This window comes from Haliotis asinina, chromosome 7 (genome assembly GCF_037392515.1).
Source record: "Haliotis asinina isolate JCU_RB_2024 chromosome 7, JCU_Hal_asi_v2, whole genome shotgun sequence".
NCBI classification, from domain to species: Eukaryota; Metazoa; Mollusca; class Gastropoda; order Lepetellida; family Haliotidae; genus Haliotis; species Haliotis asinina.
In genome coordinates, this window is record NC_090286.1 from 33,699,098 (window position 1) to 33,726,930 (window position 27,833).

General features: G+C 38.7%; 1 protein-coding gene across 1 annotated transcript in view; it reads right to left on the reverse strand.

The window, feature by feature from the left end:
• The window catches only part of LOC137292228 (QRFP-like peptide receptor), a 65,406-nt gene extending 40,407 nt beyond the window's left edge, over positions 1-24,999 (reverse strand). The window contains exons 1-3 of the mRNA XM_067823807.1: positions 24,587-24,999; positions 12,797-12,920; positions 7,652-7,872 (exon numbers count right to left, since the gene is read on the reverse strand). Coding sequence (XP_067679908.1) covers positions 7,652-7,872; positions 12,797-12,920; positions 24,587-24,999 — 758 coding nt within the window. The remainder of the gene's footprint in view (positions 1-7,651; positions 7,873-12,796; positions 12,921-24,586) is intronic.
• Between the last annotated feature and the right edge of the window lie 2,834 nt (positions 25,000-27,833).

Here is a 27,833-nt window from a genome sequence, read left to right on the forward strand (position 1 = left end):
TATGTATATACATTTAAGCAAGTAAACTGTAAAGCGGCTGATGTTTCATCAAATAGTTGACATACCCATCATTCTTTTGTACTGGATTCCTAAAATGCCATAAAAGATTAGTGCAGCCAATGTACCACCGAGTTTCCAAAAGATTGACTAGATTCAATACAGTCATTGAATGATTGTCGTTCTAGTCACAGAGAGTATTTGAGACAAGTGCATTCTAAACCGTCCAAAGGTTTGCATGAGGGCTTTTTCCAAGAGTATATGTACGTTCTATTTCAGTGCAACAGCATTTGTCAGCTCCAAGAGATCACACGAAACTCATAAGGAAGAGTCCATGCCCTGGTCTATTGGAGATCTGTTTCATTGTGACGAGAGATATGTAAAAGTTCCCTACGATACCAAATGAGTACAAATGGTCTAAAGTGTACTGAAATAACATATGCAAGCCATTTCTGATAATAACTAGGCATTGCAATTGTTTCCCCAACCTCAATGATCTTCCTTTCTGATTACCCTTTTAATGTTTGACCGAGAACAAGTCAAACGAAGCAAGAGACAAATGAAACTGCCCCATATATACAACTATGCATAAATAATGCTCTTTGAATACTGTGTCGTTCTAACAGTGATGACGTAACAAAACACTTCAAGAGAGATGACTTTGAAATAGTCAACCTTCCAATTATGTCGATCAACATTCCAGCAGCTCCCGTCTCATTCACATGTTTGTGATGAAACTGAGAATACACCTTTCTTAATGTTTCATAAAGTTTGGTAGATCAGAGTTACAGTACCCAAAGTAGTAAAATTAGACATGCAATGGCATTTCCAAATTTGAACCATCAATTCTCCATCCACTGACCTGCCGTTACAGCCTTAAACGCCATACAAATAGACCCAATAGGTTCTTTGGGGAAAATACACGGTCATTTATACTCGTATTTAGAAGCTTTAGCTAAATTATTGTAGGAAGCAGAGTAATGTCATATTATCAACAAGACCACCATCGATGCCGGCAAGCAATAATGCGTATTTTGGTATCGTAAATGGCGGAATCTGCAGTGATACTGATGGAGTAGTGTCTCTGTACGACAGAGCCGAGACTAAGGAAACCATAGACCACACACGCAAGGCATATTGGAATCTGTGACATAAGATAACGCATGTATGCGTCTGCATAACATTATATTTCTTCTATAATAATATAATATATACTTTCTATCGAAACGTATGACTTCCCCTATTGCGTAAAAGTCATAAACCGCAGGTACGATTCAGGTCATTGAAACGTATTGTTTGCTGACTCCACTTTCTGATGTACGCAGTTTCAACGCCTTCACTTACAAGAAACGTATTCATGTCATTTCTTCAGCGAAGCATCAGAATAATGGAGTTGCAATCGAGACAGGAAATCTTTAGGCATCCCGACATGGTCTCATGTCTGGTTGTCACATGCCTAGATGCATAAACAATTGACCACACAATGTAAGATTCTATATGTGCCATTGATCCTGTTGAAGAACTTCGAACACATTTGCATTTCCCAGGCGAGTCCATCACAGTCACACTTCACATATGCTTGGGCATTGTTCTGAATTTGATATGAAGAAAAACAGAAACTTGAAGACGTCTATAGTTACTTGATATTACAGAGATCAAACGACGACGACAACAAAACACGTCTCAACTCTAATTACAGCTCGAAAAAAGTCCTATAAATCAGCACATAAACTCCATTACATTCTTTGACAACAAAGTGGGTTATTTCTGTTGCTAATGTGCTTTAAATCTTTACCTAGTCAGATATACACACAAATATGTATTTGCAAGTGGGTATACATCAAGTGAAAGACATCCTTTATAATAACCATTCGCAATGAAATATCGTAAGCAGATCAAAGTTAGCATTCGTCAGCAAATTATTAGTACTACTTTTTAAAATAAAAATGGAGACGCAACTGTCATTAAAGGATCTCTAACATTAGCAAGCCTTTGGGAAAAAGTCAAAACTGTGCTAAAACATATTTTGAAATTATGGAAGGCTGACGTACATGTATTATGATCTTTCTGAAAAGAAAATTCCGGATTTCAAGGAACCCAGCTGGAGAACTGAAGAATAAAAATCAGAACTATATACTATCTTCCTTCACAGTTATTCAGAATTCTAAACTAAGAGCTTCATATCTCAAAGGTTGAAGATGCTAGAATATTATTGGATATAAAAAGATATTTGAATATTGAAAAGTGGAAGTAATTCTCTTGTCATGCAGTCTCATGGATAAGCTCTGTCACTCTGAATCAGTTTATTGCTGATTGCAATGGAACTTGTAATGGAGTGTAGTATGAAAGAATAGTGTAACTACGAGAGTTGATAGACAAGTTCTAAAGATGAATTCAATGGAAGTGAAGTCACTGATATCAGAGTGCTATGTCTAAAAACTCCAAACCTTTGAGAAATTGTATTACAGTGACAAATCAGTGAATTGAGAAGGGGTTCTGTGACATTTAGAGAATCAACAAACTTGAAACATCTGTTTATGCGTTATGAAAAATTAATATAACCAAGTACCCACATATATTGATATATTCCATATTACTAAGTTAAAGGACAATGACGTTTAACTGACTGTGTACTTGGGTTTAATGAACTCGTTACTGAAGCTGAACATGTTTCTTTACATCAAAAACTATCTGTGTAAAACCAATCACCAACACTGAGCTTGTTCTTACAAAATATTAGTATATCACAAATAAGAGCATATACGTTGTCAATGAAAATCAAAGACAGGTGACGTAATCAATTATACCACATATTTTATGAATACTAACTTTTAAATGAATATTTTTGTAACGATTGTTAATGTATGACTTTAAGAAAAGTATTATTAATGTGCAGTTCCTGTCACATGTGTGATACAACTGCTTCACTCCACGAAAAAAGTGTTCAGATGACAAGCATTGAATGAAATGAACCTTTATTTACATTTGCTTGTCCAACGATTAGTGTTGATAAAGTGGCTACTATACATGAGGGATAAAACCGACCATGGTGAGAACATATGCCTACTAAGCTTTATCAAGACGGAAATATAACAATCTGAACCAGGTCAAAATCAACAATCTGAAACATGCTAAAATCTAAGTTACCGAAAGGACTACAGTTCCAGAGATATGCAGGGATTATTATAAACTATCGAGACGATTCTCATCCTATCTCTCCTGGGATATGTCTCAGATTTGTAACCCAGATTTGCGAAGTTAATCAAGTACATTAGAATAGCAAATGTGGAATTAACATAAAACAGATACTACCGTTTACTCGCATCGTAAATCGCTTTTTTCCCAACGGCATCGCTATCACTATAAGTACCTGTTCACGTATTACTCAAATACAAATTGAAATAACTCATAAACTTAAAGTGAAGAGTGCAGAAATCAATAATGTGAATCGCCGAAATCCAGCAAGATATAAACGTCAAACACTCTTTGGTGCATTAAGCAATTTGAAAAACATTCTTGGTATTGTAATAATCAACTAAAGTTGGTTATTGAAATATTTCAAGACCGAATTATGATCTGAAACACAATCAACAAGGTTTCATTGTGCGGATGTTCATTTCTGTCGATTATTTCACCCGGAAAGTTTAAGAAATCATCCTAACCACGCACAATCTATAGAGCACCACCAGGCATCAATCAAATATAATTTCATCTAACGCGGAAACCCGCTTGTGTCATTTGTTCTCAGTCTGCCATGGTCCCAACATCCTTTACAGCCTTTTCAACCTTCCCACAACATGAACCAGTCTGCCCTAAGTGTGACCGAAAGAGACTTCAAATAATATTTCTCATTTATTTGTGGTAAGACGTTCATGCAGCCAGGCTTTATGGAGATGATAAAAATATTACTATTATTAGTTTTGTTTCATCCTGAAAAGGAGGACTATTAATTCGAGGAGTGCATGAGGAAGCATGTTATCATAAAAAAAACACCTCAAGATAAATCGACAACTCCAACGGTTCTTGTTTTCTTATTCTTTTCAGCAATGACTAAGGAGAGCTCAAAATACAGAATCCGCTAGGACTCCGCCTCGTAATCCCCCAACCGGTGACTGGTTGAGGTCTGAGAATAATTGGCGTCCTAATGTCAATATGGCGCCCTGGCTGATAAACAGCGACAGCTCAAGTCTGGGTTTATCACAAGCTGAAATTCATACAAAGACAGTTTGTCCATTTTATGTCACACCCAACCCTCTCATTATTCACAAAATCATCCAGCAAGCAAATTAACGCTCACAGAGTTTGCAAGACCAAAGGTTAACTCTGTCATTGGTGTCGGCCTGATCTTTGCAACGTAGGGTTTCACGCCAGTGTCCGAGATCATATCCCTACCTTTGATCATGATATACCTTAACCTATGATTTGTGTTGTCCTCGCTTGCTGCTTCTATTCTATGAGGGTTCGGCTGTTATTAAACCGCACTCCATATGAATCTATTAACTAAAAAATCAATAGTGATCAGATCCGGCTTAAGGTGCTACCAGTATAGCTTGATATTGGTCCTTTAGACAAGGCAATCAATTACATGGGCTGATGGGTCAATGTCTATTTTTACAACATGAAAGATATGAAATGTTACACTGTTGGCTCCTTATGCTTCTAAATTTCATTTGTGAAGTTATGCCGTTAAATGGCTGGACTACTGCCGATGAGATGCAAAAGTTCCATTAAAATTATTTCGAAGTGGCGCATTTAGAGCTTATATTGAGGCAGCCGGACAAAAATCGATGTTTCTGTTTTACATATATATTATCACAACTTTTGTTATCAGGTTGTAGTGCATATTTCCGACTTTATCACTTGAAATTGACAGTTGTCTGATTGGTTCGTGGGGACTGGAAATTGCATTTCTTTACAAGGAAATGTTTTTTTTTTAAACTAGCAGTTGACTATACAACCTTTAAGGTGATACCCGTGAGTTGCTTATAATGAGGGTGCGGGTTCGAATCCCGGATGGAACTCAACTCAAACAAAGTACACGTACTAGAATTTGTACTTTACCAAGAAAATGTAATCCCAAATATAATATATGTTACTGGATTGTCTAGTCCAGACTGGATTATCTATAACCGAAGCCATATAGTTGGAGTAATGCTGAGTGCGGCTTCAAATAACAAACAAACAAACATATTTAAAAGGACCTAGACTAACTGACACCACTCATATGGCACACTTTAATGTCTCCAACAGGAATTAAATGGACTGCACAATGTAAGAAGACCATACTTGGTTCAAAGAGTACTGGTGCTGTAACCATTCTTGAGATTCTAAGAACAAGATTTCTACATTATAACACGGTATTTCACATTCCATGATACTCCAACAGTTCATTTTCCGATATATACATCCTTGCATAAAATAAGCACCATCCTGTATTTTTACCAATCAACTTTCTAAATTCGATCCGAAATATAACCTTTATGAGTTGATATCATTTAATATTTTAGGAATGAAAACATCGGTGAAACTACTATGTACTTTAAGTGGGACCATAGGCTATATTTAAGACAGATGTTTCGTTCTGTCCTCAAACAAATGACCTTTTTTTGAAAAGTGAAAGTCGTAACTGATTGTTATGTGGCCTATAAATTCGTTATTCGTTGTGAATGGATCCAAACTTGTAAACTAAAATTTAGGAAACGTTTCTGTCAAACTAATACAAAGTGAAATTTTAAAATGCAGTGAAAGTTCCTTCAAACACAAAACGTACAGATTTTACCTTTAATTATCAGTGTCCGGCAAGGAAAAGTGTTTATCCAATACAACAGTCTCAAAATAAAAAGAGATTTATTCCAAAATCTTAGCAATGTGGATGTTGTCAGTTTTTGGTATTGAGCAATCTGAATTGTTTTTAAAAGGTTTGAAACTTTGACATTCCTGTTTAAATCCACAATTAAAGCTTACTTGGTGTGTAAATATCATCTTGGTGGACAGGAAGAGTTTTTCTGGGTAAAACTTCAGTTCCGTCACATTTTCATCAACATAATTTATCATAAAAACTAGAAAAATTTATGGTATCTTTAAAACTGTCATTCTGTGACTATAGATTGATTAATATGATGGCTTTTCAGAAGCATTACATTTTATTTCCAGCCACCACCTCTCTTTCCTCTGCTTATGTTCCTTATGTGATAGTCACAGGTAATTGCTCTGTTGTTGACAATATCAAGCCTAGTCATGCAAAGAGAGGCCAAAATATCATGAGCAGTCTTGTTCAAATGGGAAAAAACAAGTTAAGGATGCCGTTGAAGAAGTCAAATGGAGAACATGAATCAGGATCACGCCTTATTATAAACAATAGAATGTTCTGTAAGCAATAGAATGTTCTAACTGAAAAAGGGTACACAGTATTGGAACGAATTCAATCGGTCCTGTCTGCATTAAATGGTTGTAGCTGTTCCTATTGACAAAGCTTGAAATAATGACACCATTAACGCCATTGATCTAACTATCTGTTCTGTCTATCTATCTATTCTGTATCCAGAAAGTATTCGAGACAAGAATACATTATACGTTGTGGATTCTCCAAAAATGGATTTTGCATCATCAGAAAAGAATCGCGATACGACATTTAGGCAAGATATAGGCATCCCAATAAAGACAAGTTAAACATGAATCAAATTGTCTGCTTACGTGATCAATGTCAAAACAATGGATATTGACCAGGATCTTCCTCTTAGCCTTTGGAAATATTGGAATATTGCTAAAAGCGGCCATTCTTGCCAAGAAAAAACGACTAACGGGATTGGGTGGTCAGGCTCGCTGACTTGGTTGATACATGCCATCGGTTCCCAGTTACGCAGATCGATGCTCATACTGTTGATCACTGGACTATCTGGTCCACACTCGATTATTTAAAGACCGCCGCCATATAGCTGGAACATTGTTGAGTGTGGCGTGAAAACTAAACTTACTCTGTGTCGAGGGATATTCCAGCAGCTCTGACGAAATCATTCTTGCCAAGAAAAAACGACTAACGGGATTGGGTGGTCAGGCTCGCTGACTTGGTTGATACATGCCATCGGTTCCCAGTTACGCAGATCGATGCTCATACTGTTGATCACTGGACTATCTGGTCCACACTCGATTATTTAAAGACCGCCGCCATATAGCTGGAACATTGTTGAGTGTGGCGTGAAAACTAAACTTACTCTGTGTCGAGGGATATTCCAGCAGCTCTGACGAAATCAGAGACAAATATCTTGTTCCCCCGTTTTGTACAATGTGTTTCGTGTTTTCCCAGGCGAATAGTTGACTTGCCTCTGAATGCGTTTGTGGCAACTCATTCACGGTGTCGTGAACACATGGTATCAAAGCTAATCGATAGTGCTATTGTCGACATCGAACAGAGGTGAGAATTTTAGTGGGAATTCCTTACGACTCCGAGAAGGTCTGCTTTACATTTTCTACATTAAGGAAAGCGAAGACAACTAAACCATTATGAGCTATATCCAGCCCAGAGGAGAATCAGCTGACCAGGACATCCATATGACGTATTCATATGGTCGCCTCAGAGATGTTTATATATTACTAGGAATCATATGTAATCCCTCAAGGAATATATAGAACATGTTTAACACCCGTAATTGCTAACCTGTAAGGTGAGGTCATAGTTTGCAGCTGTTGCGTGCTCATCCACAGTATCCAGATCACTCGGATGTAGCAGAACATGAGGACGATTGCAGGGATGATGAAGAGCAGACACAGTTGCCACACGCTGTAGACGAGCCGACCGGTGTCGGGGATGCCAACGTCGGCACATAACACGACCACCACGGATGTTGCGTTGTTGCGGTATAAGATGGATTCCGTGTCCTGAAATAGAGGTACAAGCTTGTGAAAGAATACCAATATGATGGGGCAGCGAGGAAGTAACTGTTAGAATTGGTCTTTAGGAACCCATGCTTGTCATAATAGGCCACTAATGGGATCGGGTGGCCAGACTTGATGGCTCGACTGACGCATGACACAGCATCCCATTTCGACATCACTGATCACGGGATTCCCTGGTCCAGAACGCCGCCACACAGCTGGACTATTGCTGAGTACCACCAAACACCAACCAACCTATAACTACAGGACTCCACCACTGATGCAGTGGATCATGAGCAACAACGGTTAACAAACCAGCCACAAAACGTAGCACCACTACAGGAGGAGACCCCATATCTAGTACATCTGACGAAAGGATTTCCTTCTATGCCGGTGTTACGATTTGTACAAATGTTTATCTGTGGAATCGGTAGGCCAATCAGGATAAGAATCTCCAGTTGAGAAAAAGGACGAGCGTTGCCAACAGGACCACAGATACTGTCAATAGAGATGCAGTACAGGTTATATCATGGTAGCACACATTTTCACGTGCCAACTATCACTTTCGTCGTCCACTGAATAATGTCTACTTAAATACAAATCAGTTTGTTTTAGTGTGTGCACTTTGGGATTGTCATTCTAGTACTATCTAGGGCAGCGATCAACGTTCATGGTGACATCGGTCACGTCTGTTATGCTCTATGCTGGTGATCAGAATGTAATGGGTGACTGAAACTGCAACGAAATTTTGCATTTAAACTAAAGCTGCATCTACTACTGCATGACTACATATCTTACATTTGACGTTGTGGTGTAAGGGGGTCTTGTAAGTTCATTGGCACCTGATTTAAATAACCGCAAGATTTCCAGTGTTATCTTTGAAAAAAGACCTAAACTTATTTCCCAAATATATAATAGTCAGTACTGTTATCGAAATACAGCATCACAATTATATTTATTATAGTGCTTCATGGCGTAAACATTCATCGTGCAAGTACGACATTAACATGCATCTTGGGAAAAAAGCCTACTTCGTCAAATTTGTTTCGGGACAAGACGTTGTAGTTGTTTCTAAAGTCAATCACTCATTTAAGATGTCTTGAATTTTGATCGAAACTGACGCGGCTAACGCAGGCGATAATATGAAAATGATTAACCCACTTCGGGGCCATTTGAGACATCATGGGCACAGAAGCATTGTGAGGAACATAAAAGTTATGCATTTAGAAAGTGAAATCATTCAATGCAATCAACAGATTCAAATGAAATAAGAAAATGAAAATACTTAAAACGACAATGAATTCTAAAAAGAGCACAAATGCACCTAAAGAACGATAATCGCATCTGACTGAAACAGATGATATCACGGAAGCTGAACGTACTTCTTTCTGAGCCCTCTTGAAAAGACATTTTTGTCTCTACAAATAATTTGTTACACACTGCGGGCTACCTAACAATCGCACTATCTGTGACAAATCACCGTTGGCAGAAACCACGACAGAAACAAAGGTATTTCAAACGCATTAGACCAAAAAGAGCTTGATAAACTTCAATAGAGACATGACATCTTTTATGTGACATAACAATTAAACAGAGACACGACGATGGTCGCTGCCTACAGTGTCCACAGTAACACTATGCACTTGTGCTATGTCAAGTAACTGACCTCCAGGTATTAATCTAAAAGTGAACGTTCATATTATCCCTCGTGCTCCATGGCAGTCGCAAATTCATCTGAAATAATAATGAGAAGTTGTTTTACCTTAACATAAACCGTCAAGAAACCTGTTATCAGTCATATTATGGCTAAAGTGAGTCTTAACGTATGGCCGCCATGTAGCTGGAATGTTGCTGGGTGTGGGGTAAAACTAAACTCAGTCTCTAAAATTCATTTAACGAACGGGAAGCAAGACACGTCCATGGAACAGCACGTCAGTTGGCATTGTTAGTTTCAGTCATTACCTTTTGCTTTGTGCGTTGAATTACTCGGTAAGTATTAAACTCGGCATTTAAGAAAAGAAATACCGTTCACTATTTTTACTTCATATCAAAAGCTTTCATACTGATCAAGACATCTTAAGATCACCTAAATATTCGAACAAGTATACCAAGTTGGTTTGGTGAGCTTTTAGTGTGCATTTTGCTTTATTTCAGACATTGTAAATTTCGTATTTGGATTGTTAATAAAAAATGACAGGAAATTAGATTTTTTTCAGCAAATGCACAATATTTGCATGGCGCCTAAACTTCAAATTTTCAATGTATATAATTAGAACATTTTTAGTAAAGCCATGTTATACTTCCTTAAATGAAAGAGAGGTAGCCTTAGAAATTTGCTCTTAAATATATGAAACATGACTATCATGGAATATCATGAAATAGAACGCCACTCCAGAAAATGTCCATTTACGTTTCAATACCAGTGATCTCTGTAATTAATTTTGCGCATTTAAATGAGGACACGTCTTTGAAATGTGTACAAAAACTCATCCGAAATTATAGGATGACACGTGGTGTGATGATATGCCAGCAGTTGGCGTCTTAGAGTCCCCGGCACTCCAGCATTTCCCTACCACCGTGTGATCTTGAAAGATTAGGATCCTGCGATTACCAGTGATTTCGTAAGATTTAAGAATCCATGTCAGGGTATGAGTGTTTAATGTAATGAGACAAACAGCCATATGTAGGCTAAAAATAAGTCTGCTCAAGGACAGACATGTCAGACAGACCATTGAAAAAAGACGGGAGATAACCTGCTACTTCCACACGCTAAGAAGATAGTATATTACGCATTTGTTATCAAGGTTAAATAGATCCATCTAGGCTGTAGTATAAATACTAAAGCCGATGCCCTCTGCTTGTAATTAGTACAAATAGGTGACCACCACGTAATATTCAAAATGTCATTTTTCAACATTTTCAAAATATTTCAGCATTTTCGAGTTTTCGTTTTAACGCGATTGGTATTCATCACCGGACAGCCATTCCCATACTTAATAAGGGCTGATACTTAGTAAAGCAGTATTAAAGTGTCAGTACAAAGCCTTCTTCCTTCTTTTCGATACAGAAAAGAGCTATCTGACAATCATCAATCTTTCATGTGTAGAGCTATCTCTAAAAACAACTTTAATGGGATGTCATGACTCTTTGAATAAAATCACCTTCATCGATGATAGAATCATGCGTCTCTTTATCGTAAAAATGTCCACAACCATTGCATATGGGAAACATTTTAGTGCATGTCTCGTTCTGGAAGCTCTCTACTGGAAACGATATATCGCTGTTTGAAGTATTGGGCAATCAGTTTATGCCAAAAAACCGTTTACGTCAGAAATGATGGTACGTGTGGCGTGTTTAGCGTTAAATTAAACATACTTGAATGTCATGAAAGGATCTAAACGAAATATTTCCCTGTCAAAGTAATAAAAAACAGATTGTTCATAGAAAACATCAGCTGTGACCTTGCCTCTTGAATCATTCGGCATTATCGTTTTAACAAAAAGTGGGCTAACAAAATATTTGCTTGCGAACGTTTGAGAACATAATCTTCAGGAGGCATGTTTAAATCTTACATCAACTAGGATTATATATGATTTGCGACAAGGAAGAGAGGAAACCATGGTAGTTCCTACGTAATATGATTATAGTGGTTATTGGCAGAAGACACATTGTTTCACCATCAGTCTCGTAGGATCAAGCAGTCAACAGCAAAACATTGTGGTAACGGTAGAACAGGATCGATACTAGTTAATATGGCACCATGCTTTTCATATGCAAGTAATTGGCGGCCCTTGCTTCCTGCCCTTTGCATAGCGGCATCAGCTTTGCATGACAAACACGATGTGATCACGTAATAAAGCTTGATCAAGACACTCCTGATACATTTCAGAACCTTCAGTCATAAAGTGAAGCACACGTGTTGTCATACACTGCCAGTTGTTTCTTCTCGTAGAAGTCAACTCACTGTTCAAGTTACAGGTGTATTATAGAATTTGGATTAATCCGAAAGAAATCTTATTTTACACTTAGCATCAACGTGAAATAAAAAGCTATCACGGCAAAGATGGCAAACTGGTTGGGCCGTCCATAGACAACTGTATAAGACGCTGAACGCTGGTGAGGGACTGTGAATATTCCCCAAACTATTATATCTTGGCGTCACCACTGCTTCTGATTCGTATATGTAATTATTTAACTGCTTTCCCTGGAGGTACCTTTTGTTGTTTCGGTGGCAAAAGTATCTATTCTGTGATCTGTACATGGTGACAATGAAAAAATGGCGCAGGTTAAGAGACAAAATAGCTTATGTGTGAATTCAAGTATAGTAGAAAACTAATAGAAATTATTTTATATGTATATAGTGCAGTTGATGAATACACATGTATATGTATAGCAATGTAGAATCAAGAGAACTTTATTCCTAAATGGAACAGAATGCACACGCAAATGACACGATGTTCTTCTCAGTGTGGTACACTGCTAATGGAATGTTGGAATGAAGGAATTTTACTTGATGTAATTTCAGTGACTGCATATATGTAATGTTGGTTACCACCGCTTAGAAAGATTTCTGTTTGTTAGATACCACCTTGTTATTGGCTGTGTTTCCAAGACAACCCTGAAACGTGTCAGTTCCAAGGAACTAATCAAACGACATGTCGCCGGCTTATGTATTCTGACTTCATGATTCTTTGTACATATTTTCAAAAGGAATATTTTCAGCGTGCCAAAACAAATCTACATCAACACATTTTTCACATCCCTCGAGGTAACCAGTACGTGGAGAATGCAATGTTTCCAGTGCTGCCATCCTCTGATGCCTTCGGGCTTTGGTCAGGTACAAAGCATACGTCTTCCTTTGAATATTGCAAGATGAGTTCAGGTTGTGAAATATCGTTACATTGTAGACGTGACTAGACGTACTTACCATCACAACAAACGACGGAGACGACAGCAATATGGCGGCTATCCACACGAGAATTAGAGCAACCTTGGTATTGCGTGTTGTGCAGAGTGATTTCGATGTCAAGGGATGAGCAATCACAAAATATCTGAAACAGCAACATTAAAACATGACTAATATATTGCCAAGAAAACACATTCTGAGCTCTAGGAATCCTTATGATATCAAGCAATAGATTGTCTGGTCTAGACTCAATCATATATCTGGGTTAAACAACAAACAAAACATTTAGAGGATCATACTTGTCAGGTTTCAAGCCCAATGACCATTAGGCGAACTTTGAATATACAATGCCAGCAAAATGTAATGTATCACACTGAAATCACATGTATCATGACAAAAAACTGGAACAGTCTATATAATTTATAACTGAATGAATGGGAGTGTGTTCTGCATCTAACTGTGAAACGATGGTTTAGTGGAATTATCTCACAGAATTTCTTTGAACAAAACAACTTGGCTTGCGACACGGTTGCTACATTAATAAAATAATGAAATAATGAAGTTTGATCAATATTTACCGGAACAACCCCAATTTAGTTCCGTGTTTCTAACTTATAATAATTGGACTGCTTTCAATATCAAGGTCTTTGATGGATGAATGGGTGGACGGGTGGATGGATGTATGGTTTGGAGATACATACTGAATTAGCACTTACCAACGAGTTTAGAACTGTGTAGTTGTGCTAACATTTTACAGACATTCGTCATTGTGTCAAGCATGTCTTAAAAATCATCATCTTGTATTGATTATGCAAACATTTTATCCTACTGTCATGGGTTGCATTGAATTTGCACAATGAATTGACATCATCTCTTGCCAACGACTAAACTGAAGCACAAATGAAGGTATATCCAGTTCGTTCCTTTAATTGTTCATGCTATAATCCATTACTATTCTGACCCAGATTCGATTATGTGCAGACAGTGGCAAAAGTATCTGCAACAGAAATAGAATGTAGAAACAATGAATAATTGCAGCCAGCTTGTTCAGACAAAACTGAAGACCAGAGTCCGAATTGCCATTTGGGTACAACTTGTGAAGCCTAGTTCTGGGGCACCTTTCACAAAGCAGCCTCAACTAAGGTTAACTTTAACTCCCATAGTATAACGTAACCTTAGTGCAACGTTAAAGATTGGGAGTTAAGGTTAACCTCAGTAAAGGTTGCTTCGTGAAAGGAGCCCCTGGTATTCTTCTTCCAGGTAGAGTTGGAATGTTGCTAAAAGTAGAGTACATCATACTCATTCACTTCCATTAAATGCCTTCTTGGTACTTCTTTCACGATAATCCACAAACATGCACAGTGACAAATGGACTGTATTTTCACTGCGTCTGTGCAGTTTACTTTCCCAGCATTATATCTGCTCGTCCACCAGTGTTTCCCTCACATAAACATATCGGATTGTGCACATGTGGCTTGAGATAGGACACAATTTACCAACAGGAGTTTACAGTCGAAATCAAATACTCCACCAATGTAGTTCATGCCATTGGTAATGGCACAGTCTCTTCAGTATAAAAGGCTTTGGCCAGTAAATTACGTATTCCGTTGAGCTTGGACGCAATAAATCCGAAAGAGAACAATAAGAATTGCCTTGCCTAAATATTTTATCCTTTTTAATGCAATTAATTCAACGTACGTTAACACGTGCCATTATCAGATGTAGATGTGTAATGTTTCCCATTTTAGTTTAATGCATACAGCAAGAATGTAACATTGTTTGCCGGACACATGAGTTTTATGGTTTTACTGCTGTATCATCTGGCTCACGTAACTTCAGTACTGATGCCAAATATTCACTGTGCCAAATATTCATACATTCGTCGACCAATCATTCTACCGCATCAAGGCTTAGCATTCAGTCCGTGTTTTACAGTTTGTAGAGGTTTGGGCACAGACCGAGTTGTCTCATGGGTAATGAAAACCGTTCCGGCTTTTTCCAGTACAGCGGGAATTGGTACCAATTCTTTGAAACTCAGTTCATCTTGTAATAGTCTGTAAAAGGGTTGGACATATATGACCCAGCCATCTCAGGGTTCGCTAATCGCTAAGACTTAAGTTTAGTCTCTGAATAATATAATCCAGGAGGCGAGAGATACAGAACCTGGGAGTGAGGGAGGGGAGGGGGTCTAGACTTGCTCCACTAAGAGCGTTAGCATTGCATGGAAGGTTAGGTTGTAAAGCAAAGCATTCTTAACCTAATACGATGTGGCATAACTTACTGTTAAAGGCGTTCTAACCTAATACGATGTGGTATAACTTACTTTTAAAGGCGTCCTTAATCTAGTACGATGTGGCATAACTTACTGTTAAAGGCGTTCTAACCTAATACGATGTGGTATAACTTACTGTTAAAGGCGTCCTTAACCTAATACGATGTGGCATAACTTACTGTTAAAGCCACCCTTAACCTAAGAGACCTATTCATTTTATGAGGTATTCAAAAGTATAGCTTCTTTACGGTTATGTAAGTGTTCAGTAAAATCATTTGGTATATTATTTTGTTATTTTGGCTATCTTTCCCAAAATACATGAATTGAACAATCAGTTCAGTGTATTTACGTATTTGTTTGCACGAGTTAAGCATCCGGCGCATAATTCGATCATGGAAGTCCAGTGACTTCATCCGAGGTCTATCAAACAATGTATTTTAATATGTTTGTAATGCATTGTCAGTTGCCAATATCATACCTTCTGTGTGATCAATGTAATATGGTGGCGTGTACTCACTGCACTCATTGATAACATTGGGAAACATTGTTCACTAAATGCTCAGCGGTTAATGCCTGTGGGATAAATTGGATGGTGTTTCACAAACTCCTGTCCTATCGGATACCAATACATACAATCAATCCCTCTTGAGACAGTAACGACTTATTGATATGTTTGTATGCCATATCCTTGCAAACCTATGTTAACTTTAACTTTGTTCGTGAACGATTATGAATGAAACTTTACTTATTCGCCCGTTGAAGATACTGCAGTGTAATATTTCCACTTCAGTATTGCACTAGTGTAATACCGCTTGACGTATGACGTCAAAATGGTTCAAAGTTGTGACGTCACAATGCTAATGTTGATGTCGCGATTTTACTAGACCTTGCTTGACTTGAAAGCTGAGTGTCCTCACACTATAGGCAATTTCGCCGCAGTTTCTGTCAATATATGTTGGTGAGTAATAAACAGAATACTAAACTCGCTTCCGTGAAATACCATTTTCATTAAAGTCGTTAAAGATTTAGTATCAAACTCGCTTTCGCTCGTTTGATACCAAATCATTAACTCGTTTAATAAAAATGGTATTACACGGAAGATCGTGTAGTATCCTCTATTTATGACTGCTCATCAGTGTGGAATAATGGGCCATATGGACAAGCATGTACATTGTGGGAGATCTCCTCCCTTAAATTAATGTGCAAAGAAGCTGCTCTCCCAAAAGTCAAGTACAAGCTCAATTATCTACCCTAACTCCCTCGACCCCCTTACCATTATTTGTAAGCATAATTGTTCTTAAAACAACACACTCTCCCTAGAAATCTTCACAGTATGAACGGTCCGTTAATCAAACGACAAAATGGCACTAGTCTTTCTTTGTAATCTTCGTAGAAAAGGCAAGCACTACTTCACATGCAACGTTTTCAGGACCCACTGTGCCTGAGAACCATTAGGCAGGCATTTGAAACCATGTACTTTTGGTGCTGGCTAAACATCTTTTCATATTTTCAGCAATGTGGAGATCGGCTCAGCAAAGCAATGAAAGAACGATTGTGGTGAGTTCGTGTTATCCGAAATTAATTATTTGCATCAATGTAGACATCAATATATTTTCTCCTTTTGATTAGTACTCCGTTGTTATTGGCCAGAGGTATCAAATCATCTCTGAAGAGAGGATTTGACGACCACTTAAAATCGGATATTGATAGGGTATAGCGTTCACTCGTCAAGTCAAAGGTCCGGGGCGACTGTACAGGTGGTACAATGTTGGAATCACATATCTGACCTCTTGCCACATTGATATTCATGCCATGTACTACTTCAGAAAGCGGCGTAAACAGTAAGACTCAGCCCTGGATGAAGCACCAATTAGTTAATCACGAAAATGATAGCATTGACATTGCGACGTGCATGTATTAACTAGACACTCCAGGGACGGTCAGGTTTTGGCCTTTATGATGGACCATAGGTTATTTAATAGACATAAACTTATTTCATTTCTTTCTGTCGAGGCGAGCGGGGGTGAATATAACGGCTCATCTTCTTTAACTTCAAGCTTGTTGTAGTAAAAGGGTTTTCTGGTGCCTGAATGAAGTATGTCGTAATTTGCAGGCCAGGTGTACACATAAAACACTTTTCCAGAAGTAAGTGGTTGCATGTTCCATGGTGATGCAACCCAATTGACGCTAAAAAATCCTATAATGAAAATAATTTTCGGTAATCATTTGGATGAAGTGATTGTGACAATTGTCAAACCTAAACATTGTGCGCCAATAAAACACGTTAATTGAAATGTCGGAAAAAGGGATGCTGACATAGTATAACCTATGAGCAATATTGCTCTTTGATAATACTACTGCTTTGCCAGTGTCTATTGATCGTGCGTAATAAACTATGATTCATTTATGATATTCAGTGTGAAGAACATGGAAGGGCATGTCTCTTGAGAGTATTCTCATGGACAAAATACACATAACAATAACTGACCTGTTCGATTAAATGATCTTTCAGTACAAGGTATACTTCTGTTTCAGCTCTATCCCTTATCACAGTTGAATAGTTTTGAAGCCTTTTAGCCTCTCCATCCTCCAAACAATATGTGCCTGTGTTCGGGGAGACACGAGGCCTGTTAACTCAGTGGATTCCAAGTTATTAAGCTATTTCATTGCTGAGCTCATTGTACTTCATAAGTATTTGGAGGTAGCCTTGTAAATAAAGAGTTCGCTCGTCACCCCGGAGACCTGGATTCGATTCCCCACATTCGAAGCTTCGTCATAACATTCACCGGCGCAACCTACATGCGATCGTTACCTTCCCGATACAGTGAGGTAGCCTAGTGGTTAAAGCGTTCGACCGTCATGCCGAAGACTCGAGTCCCATTCCCCACATGGAAACAATGTGTGAAACCCATTTCTGAGAGATGTTTTTGTCAACCATAATGATTACCCACCCCAGTTAGTGAACAGGACAATTGCAGCAACTCTATCGCCAACTACTACCTAACCTCCTCGAACTGAATCGGCTCCTATAAAGATTTCCATTCCATACATCGGCAAACCTTCCCACCAGATCAGCAGGCTCCTTAACCAACCAGCAGGCATAGACACCACCTGCACTACCAGTGTCACCATCAACAACCTCTTACATGCCAGTGGAAGAAAACACCCGCAAGCCATAAAATCCAACCCCGAGGGTGTAATCTACAAATCTGACTGCAATTGTGGGCATTCATACATAGGAGAAACATCCGGGCCTGTCTACACCAGAATGAAGGAACATCAGACATCGACCATCAAATCGGACCGGAAATCAGCCATTTCAAATCATACAGCGGCCCATCATGATCACCAAATCAACTGGACTGACTACACAATCCTCTCAAAGAACCAATCAGACTTTACCAAACGAAAAATAACTGAAGCTATCAATGTCAAACGATACCGTCCCCTGATTAACAGAGACTAAGGCTACCCCATCCCCACGGCTTACGATGAGCTCATCAAACCACCCAAGCCTCCTGTACAAACAATCTACTCTGTGTATCTCACTGGCTTACTTAGTTATTACCACATTGTTATCATGTATTCACGCTATGCTTTGTGTACCACTGGCTTCTATGTTTATCCTTGTATCCAATGTTATTGAGGCGCAGTCATGAAGCTGAGAAAGGAACAAATACGACTGCCGGCGACAATCACATTACTGGCGAATATGACTGCATGCAAATATATCATGTGTGTTTTATAAACCCCATAAAGGTAACGAAAAAAGCAACAACAAAAAAGTTTCACTTGCTCGTGATTTTTCAAGCATTTGTTGCCAATTAGTTTTACAAATAATCGATAAGCTGATTGGCAAAGATACTGGATGTTATGCTTGGAATTGAACCATCTTCCTCTAAGAATATGCACACTCTCTAAACAGTTTATGTTAAACAAAGAAATTTCAACAGCCAGTCACTTTGATCATTGCCTCCAAGGCTAGAACGCCTCAAGATGGCGTCACATAGTTTTGTCTCAATACTCCCACTGTCACTGTAGTGCGAAACTTTAAAGTTGATTTGACAAGCCGTCGTTTGTTAATTACTAGTTGTCACACTACCACTTTCCTACCATGCCCAAGGCTGAAAGAACCGCCATGTCATTACACAAATAAACAGAACTATCAATAATGAGGCTAGGAAATCCGATGTGTTGGCATTCTGTGGACTTCGTTTTCTAGAAGACGCCATTTTCGTGTATGTTACAGACCTCATAGAAATTATGATTTCATTGTTAGGGAATATTAAAAAATATTTATGGATGTGGTTTCCAAGTATAACTAATGCTTTCTTCTAGCAACATTGGGGGTGGGGTGAGTGAGTGAGTTGGCATGTACACTGCTTTTAGCAATATTTCACCAATATCAATGCAGGGACACCAGGAATGGGTTTCACCCACTGTACCCATGTGAGAAATAAAGCCCGAGCCTTCGGCGTTTTAACCCCTAGACTACCATACTGCCCAATACGAAGAAGGAAGTTTAGGTCTCGGCCCAAACATGCCTTTTGTAGCTGACTCGGCATAAGATGACAGTAATAATGCGATACTGAAGTTTTCTTTTGTTTAAAGAAAGTGTATATAAAAAATGATTCAGCTTCTGCTCTTGAGCAATTGCCCAAAATCGATATTTGTTCAGATTCTTTTAGCTTTTCTCCTCAGAGACAGAGATGCAAATGTTAGAGGGTTGGGATGTCAAATGCTCGATGGATGAGTATCCTGGAGAAAGAAACCAAAGTAGATCTCATTTCGCTGATCGAAGAAAATGTGTTCTCGAGTTAAATGCTTTTCAAGTCAATAAGAAATTTCTGAGTTATTTTCGTTTAAATATGCGTTTTTGACAAAGTGATGAATGTGCTTTCCGAGATATATTACCAATTTGTTTCCCTGTAAGAAGAACGGCTGTTTGAGGATCCTTTCTCTCTTTGAGAGATTTAGTTTTGATATATCATAATCTTGTTACTTACAGTTAAACCAAGACGCATCTGAGAAAACATCGTGCAAGCATACCTTGTTTGAGATCAATATGCGCAATTGCGATACGATTAGCAGTTTAGCGAGTCTGACCACCTGATCCCTTTAGTCGTCTCGTTGGACATGCACGGGCCGTTTAAGACCAATTCCAACCTGGGCCTAGATTTCCGAAGCTCTCTCAGCACTAAGACAGTCGTAAGGTAATATAAATGTTCCACACTTTGAACTCTCTTATCTCTAAGAGGGCGTAAAAAATCTAGGCCATGTATCTTTACGGGTTCCAAACAATTCCTATATACTGCAACCAAATTTTGAAACCAATGATGAAAACTATTTTGCGATCTACGTAGCACAGCTTCGAAAATACCAGCATGACCCAGCTCATTCTCCTTGATGGCGTTTACTGTGTATCATATGGTTCACTGGCCAGCCTGTTGAGAAAATGGCCACAATCAAATCGTCTCGTCACTTAAGCCCTCTTGACATCGTGGACAACTGAAATCAACGACCACAATGATGTTATTTGCACCTGTCAAGCTCGATCAAGCCTTAATGTTTTTACAGAATTTTTCTGTCTCTATTGGATGTTTGTCTTTGTTTTATCCCAACAGTAACAGGAAATGGGGAAAGATAATTGAGATAAATTGATTCCGAAAAGGTGGTTGCTCCTTGTAGTTGAGGGGATAAAATTTGGAATTCAATTTCTATTTCAATTTTATGTAGAATTTTGGTTTAATTTTAGCTTTTGGCAGTAAGGAATAACTCCAAGCCCTTTAAAGGAATTGCACATGTTCCTTTTCTCTCATTGCCAGGTCTGCCCTCAAGGATTTAAACATAAAGAAGCAACGCATGCGTTGTAACGTAATCACAAAGACATGTCGAGAATTCGATATCTTCGTGTCGACTACAAACTCGTTGAAGACATTGCCCACTAGAAATATGACATCCTTAGAACTAGGGCATTCGTATACATATGGAATCATCGTATACATATAGAATCATCGAAATTTGATCGGAACCAATTACTATAATCTGAGAGGGACAGATATATCATTGCAGCATGAATAGTTGAAAAGTTGAAATGTTAAAGTACCAACCAAACACATCGGTATGTGCCTCAAATGAGGGGGTGGGTGGATTCAATTAAATTGACACTCAGTGCGAATTCACAAGTATCAGGTATTCCATATCAAAGAAATGCCAAATGTAACATGATGTAAGAATCATGGAAACCATTTTTGTAACATTCAACAAACTTTGTGTGTTAAGAAATCAGGCTGATGACCATGGTGTCTTGGTTGTCAAAAAAACCCCATGATTCTCCAAGCAGTGAAAATAACACACACACACACACACACACACACACACACACACAGAGAGAGAGATATATATATAGTGTCATTCTTTTATGGGTGTCATTCTTTTTGTGCAGGGGTGGGTTCCTCGGTCGTGTGAGAACCCTTTAGTCGTTGGTTTCGAACCCGAATAATAACTTTGTCACTCTTAAACGGTAACTATAGGTTATATAGGTTTCAGCTTTCGGAGTATGTAGCCATGAAAACTGTTAAAGGTTTCCATCCCAAGCTGCTAAAACAATCATTTTGATCAGTACATACATTGCTCAAAACTTTTGCCACAGCAAGGATTTCAGACAATAGGTTGACTATTAAAAGCGAACCTCCTCTAGACATCTTAAGCTTTTTTTACCCTAAAAATAGAAAACAAAATAAAAAAATGGAAAAGAACACAAATAAGCTGGATAACGTTAAATGATATGATACAATATAAGTGTATAATCTTAAGGAGAACCAACCAACATCTTAAGGCGGCGAAGAGAATCATACTTTCTATCATAAGATGTCATTCCTGATATCAAGAGTTTCACATGATACTTTCTCACATTGTATGTGCCTTCTACACACTGATTGCCCGCACCACCCTATACTTAGACTAAGCTGTAAAGTACTTCGGCCCAGTCAATGCTAATCTGCACACTTGATCAATACGTGAACATTATTAATAGCTGGACTTATTGGAGCTTGCAAACTTGACTCGTCTACGATATATTCTTCTGAAAAAACGATTAAGTAATTGCTGTTATATTCTATAATTAACTTGACATCCGACGTAGACATCCATTATGGAGGGATGAAAATGGCAAATAGGTCAAGCGTTAAATATGTCTAAGTAAACTTCCATTATTGCGAGGCAAATCGAGCAGAGGGACCGTCCATCAACTGACTTATGAATTTATCTTTTAAGGATACGACCCGTCTCGTCGTGGTGTGTTAATTAACGTCAAGACACTGCGGTTTAGTGTGTCCTGGTGACTCTCCTTTTAACGCGCAAAGGCTGTTAAAAAACGTTCGTGCTCCATTTCTTAAATTCTGACATGAACTCATATATGAAGTTAATCAATTGGACGCGATATTTCCTTGGCAGCCAGAAGCAATTCTCGAACAAGATCCGCTTTGTAGCGACGCCGGGAGGATCTTTGGCACCGTGGGGTTACATTGGTAGTTATCCAGTCTTCCGGAGCCGTCGGTTAAGTTCGCCCACTCACAACTACAGTTCCGTCAGAGGAAGCCCAGACGTGAATGCGGTTAAGGGTATTTCACGACAGAGACACACTACCACTATGATTTGGAAATTAAACTAAAGGAAATAACACATAGCTGGACAAGTGCTGAAAACAGCCTAACCGTGTTGACTCGATATCTCTACATGCCATGAGAGCAAACCAATATCATCTGGAGGTAAAGCACGCTCGTACAGGAATACAGATCAACCGTGTTTAATTCACATGAAATATCACTGATGCACTGATATGCTGCGAAAAAGATATTAGAACGCTTTTTGTCTGGGTCCCTATTCAGATATTCGAAAGCATTTGTTTAAGGGTTGCGACAAAGGGTTGATGTGGGCAGTAAGCAGACTGACCTATTAAATAGAATAACACTAACAAGCGGTCCACAGATGTGATTTGATCATGACAATGCTCATTTTTGTGTCCACACCACGCAATTCAAATTTGGTAAACTGTCACGTCATCCCACAATGGAAGTTCAGTTTGGACAGGATATTACTTCCGTCCCTCATAAAGGGATCACGGGTGCCTCTGTGATAAACATGGCACGGTGTCCTTTGGTCACGCCGGAACACTATGATTAGGGATGCGAATGCCACTTCGACATGAATATATTTCTGTGTTGGCACCGTGCCACATGTTCATTGGTTTACCGGGATCTGAAACCTGCATCATTCCGGGTTTTCTCCTCTGCACGACAGGCTTGCCGTGGCCACTATCAAAGGATGGGTAAACTGAACTCACTCTCACAGTCACTGCTGTCTTCGTTAAGCCAGCTACATGGAGTTTAGACAATACAAAATGATGTTTCAGTTGTGCTGTCCAACTTTCAAAATGTGAATGTTTGGGTTTGCTCGCAGAACATCACATGCATACAAATTTAGGCGTGTTCACTTTTTACTTAAAAAGAGAGTGGCAATGTTGTTGCTTCTTGACAAAATGCATTACGAATTTCACCTACAATATTTCATCATCTTCACACAAACTGAATACTGTCTGGATAGGAAACAAGTTGTTGAAGAATCTTTACATTTAGAAATATGTGCTTTGGAAATTGAATTTGTTCCTACATATTTACAACCAGTGTGATTCTTGACAATTTCTTAATTGAATTCTGATTAGATGGCTTAAGTACATGACCAACAAATGTTAAAAAATGTATCATAATCAGTTATAGAAAAACGAAAGGGGGGTGTCATTTAATTCTGAACGACAGCTTACTCTTTTTCAGAACCAGCGTATTCTATGTTAGTTCTATAGAAGACGTTAGAAATAAGATGATGGAAAACATTGATCCAATGTCAGAACAGTTAATGAAGAACATTATAGCTCAGCTCTCCATTTTCAAACAAGCTGTCTTAAAAGTTCATCATTAGAATGGAACACTGATATAGCTATTCCACTTGGACACTCGCTGTAATGTATTCCACTTAAGGGGTTTTCTTGTTAACTGAAGACATGTGTCGTGCAGTGTCACCAGTGCCGCAATTGTTGCAAACTTCATCTTCCGTTATTCCTTATGAAAGCACAACTGATTATCCAACAAAACATTAAGAAGACCATTCACAACTAAAATTAGTCTCATTTAGCCTTTGGGTAAAAATGTTTAAGACAAAAAATATGGATTTCCGTTTTGAAGACAAGAGTAAAAAACAGGGTTCTGTCGAATGTTCTCTTTAGTAAATGACACGATAATGACGTTAGCGATGCTATTTATCCCTTACGTTTGTATCAGATATTGAGATAACCATAATGGTAGCGTGGTAACAACTGTGTTTGGTAACAAATATAATAAACATATGAGTGTTGTGTGTTTAGCTTTACGCACTCGGTAAAACATATGCCACTGAATGTCCTTGCTTGCGTATGTGAGCAAACTTTGAATGAGACACATTTAGTGTTTCATATGATATAAATTACTCATAAAGCTTTTACTTACCTCTCTACGCTGATGAGTATTAAGTTGAGCGTTGTTGCGGTTGCTGAAACCATCTCAATAAAGCCAGAAAATTTGCAAAGAAAAGTACTCAATCCCCAGTGACTGAGGAAAAACCTTATTATTTCATAAGGTAAACATATCAAGAGGAACAGCACGTCTGCCCAAGCCATGCTAAGAAGTCCTGGGAAAGTCACACACTGACGAGTCCGACTGCAACATAGAACGCAGATGACCAAAGAATTCCCTACCACGCCAAGAAGAAATATGACAGAGTACACTGCAACCATTGGGATGAAATGTGGTTCGCGGATCCATGGTTTTCGTAACTTGTCTAAATCTCCTTCATAAAGAAATTCCAGATCAACTTCGGGTAATCCGCTGGGACTAGTCGGTCCACTGTCCAGTACAGTCATGATTGCACTGACCAAGCTGGCCACCGCACCGTGGTTCGTGACGAAGTTTAACCAGAGTTTTGTTGCTGTAGAGACCAACTCGTGCCGTACCTCTCTCCGCTGTGACAGCTGTTTCAGCCGTTGACCAGTGACAGCGCGCGGACCTCCGAGAAGACAGACTATTGACAACCCCAGCGATGTATTTACCGATCGTCACCAAGCATGGCATTCTACTACAGCTGCAATAAGACACTGTGGCTATTAGGCTCAAATGATTCCAGTGTAGAGGCGTAGCGAATGGCAATGAAATAAACATCAATTTTTATCGGATGTCCCTCACGCCCTGGTGTATTTATAATGGAGGAACGGGAACTCGTTGACAGGCAAAAGGGAAGTTTGTGCATAGGTGCAAATTATCTGTAGTCAGATATTGAATAACGGTATTGAATAAATACAGTTATTCCATAATGATTTGTCACCCTATATCGTACATCCTTTACATGCCATGTGGTTCTATAGAATGAGTACCTACACGCTGAGATCGACTACACCTAATGTCTGTAAAGTGAACAGTTTTAGTCCGTAGGGTTATTTATTGGCTGTTCAATACCAACTCCTTTGAAGGTCCCCGGAACCTCTTAAATTTGTAATAATGTTAAGGGTTAGCGTCTCTCGTTCAACGGGGGTTTGTTGTTTAAGTGAGGATATTAACGGTAGGCTCGATACACTTTTGATCAAAATGGAATGCCATGTGTGAGGCGATTTACACCATGTGAACAAAACGTCAATACGTTTAAGGACGGTCACTGAATAATCTATTATTTTTACAGCATATTGAATGGGATATCACATGTCATCTAAAACAAACTCTATATTTGGCTGATTATTAATCGTCGGTGAATTTCTAGCCGGAGTAAATCATAACCCCCGACACTGAGAAAATTCTTCTCTCGTGAGTAAGAAATAAGAACGATATTACTTGTTGCTACAAATCCGTTCTTTGTATCAACGAAAGGAAACCATCACTATTTTGTTCTCACTGCATATGTCGACAATGGAAAGAAACATGCCAGAAGAGAATGAAATACTTGTAAACCTCATAAAGATACATTTCCAATATTATTGGTTCCATTTTGTTAATGGAATCCCTTCGTACCCAATTTCAAGGGACAATACCATCCACTTTAGATGTAACGATGGCAAACCGGGCCATACCGCATTCTCAAGGCTTTGCATACCATTGAAGATCCGGATTAGAATTGGTTGCCAGCGATGCTTGTCTTCAGGGTCACTAATGGGATCGAGAGGTCAGCCTAGCTGACTTGGTTGACGCACGTCATCAGATCCCAATCGAATAGTTCGATGCTCATGACATTGATCACTGCATCGTGTGTCCCAGACTCTACTATTTAGAGAAAATCGTCATGTAGCTGGAATATTGCGTGACTTATCCAAACGTGCAAGACGAAATGTGTAATCTTTTTCGTCGAAGCATCAAAGCAACCTTAAAATAGGCAATGACGTGGTCTTAACCCTTCTTTCATTGTATGGTACATACCAGTCCACCAGATAATGCATCGTCTAATTACACCGCAACAATGTTACCATAGACCATTCTCTCTATTGCGGTCTGATGATGAAGCCTTGAGCGCAGCTTTTTCCAAAATCGATTTTTTGAAAAGATAAGACGCGGATAACATGTAATAGCCAAACTTAAAATATCATTAGGATAGAAATAACTGCAGTCACAAATAAGCAAACATTGTTCAGTGTAGGTGAGTTTTAGCCTGAGAGTCTCATCGAATCATGCCATGTTACATCAGCCGTTCATTACGTTTTAAAATTGTTGTCATGATACGGTCTTCGTCACGGTGGTCGAACGCGTTAACCTTTGGGCTACCCCAGGAAAGTAAGGATCGGAAGAAAGTTGCACGGGTGAATGTTGTGATGAAGCTTCGACATAATTTTGTTAATTAGGTGTGCTCTGAATCCGTACATTTGAATGGGTATGGTTTTAGCAATATCACAGCAATATCTGGAAGGATGAGATCATAAGTTGGGTTTCACACATTGTACCTATGTAGAGAAACCGAAACATTATCGCTTTCACTGATCTCTCGGCTTGTCAACCCCGTTCGCTTTACCGAAATATAACAGCGAATCAGCATAATCTCCTTATATGAAATGTATTCTTCGTAAACCCTGTGACTAATCAAAGTCTGCCGAAACATCCTACTGAATGAACAATTCAGGAAAATGATATATCAGTGATACAGCAAGGGAACAGTTACATGTTCATTGTCTTTGCGAAAATGTGAAAATGAAAAGAACAACGAATGACCAAAATTGTGTCATTATTAAACACTGTTTCTTTACGGTGTACTTCACCAAATGGGATAAGTAACTTAAAGACTATAATTATGGCATTTGCAGACTGCATGACATGCATACCTTTTAGTAACCTTACGACGTGTATGAAACTGTGATGGAGCTGCCAGTTTGCCCAATTTCTAGTTGCATCAAATGAATATCCTAATATTGCAAATTTGGATTTGTTCGAAAAGGATTATTCACAATCGTGTTCAACGTTTTCTTTGAAGAGGCGTTCGTGACAGAGTTTTGATACAGAGTAATGAATGTATTGATCGATGACACCAAAAACATCTCTGGTGATTCAAATTTAAAACACTCCTTGGTCTGTATTGCAGCTGTCCGTTCACACACTCGCACCGTGCCTGTGTGTTATGAAGAGCTTACCTAATGTATTACGGTAAAAGTATGCACCCTGGAACTGCCATCGTCATTATTATCCTTCAGATCGATGTCACGAGCTTCTAGTTACGGTACATAACAGA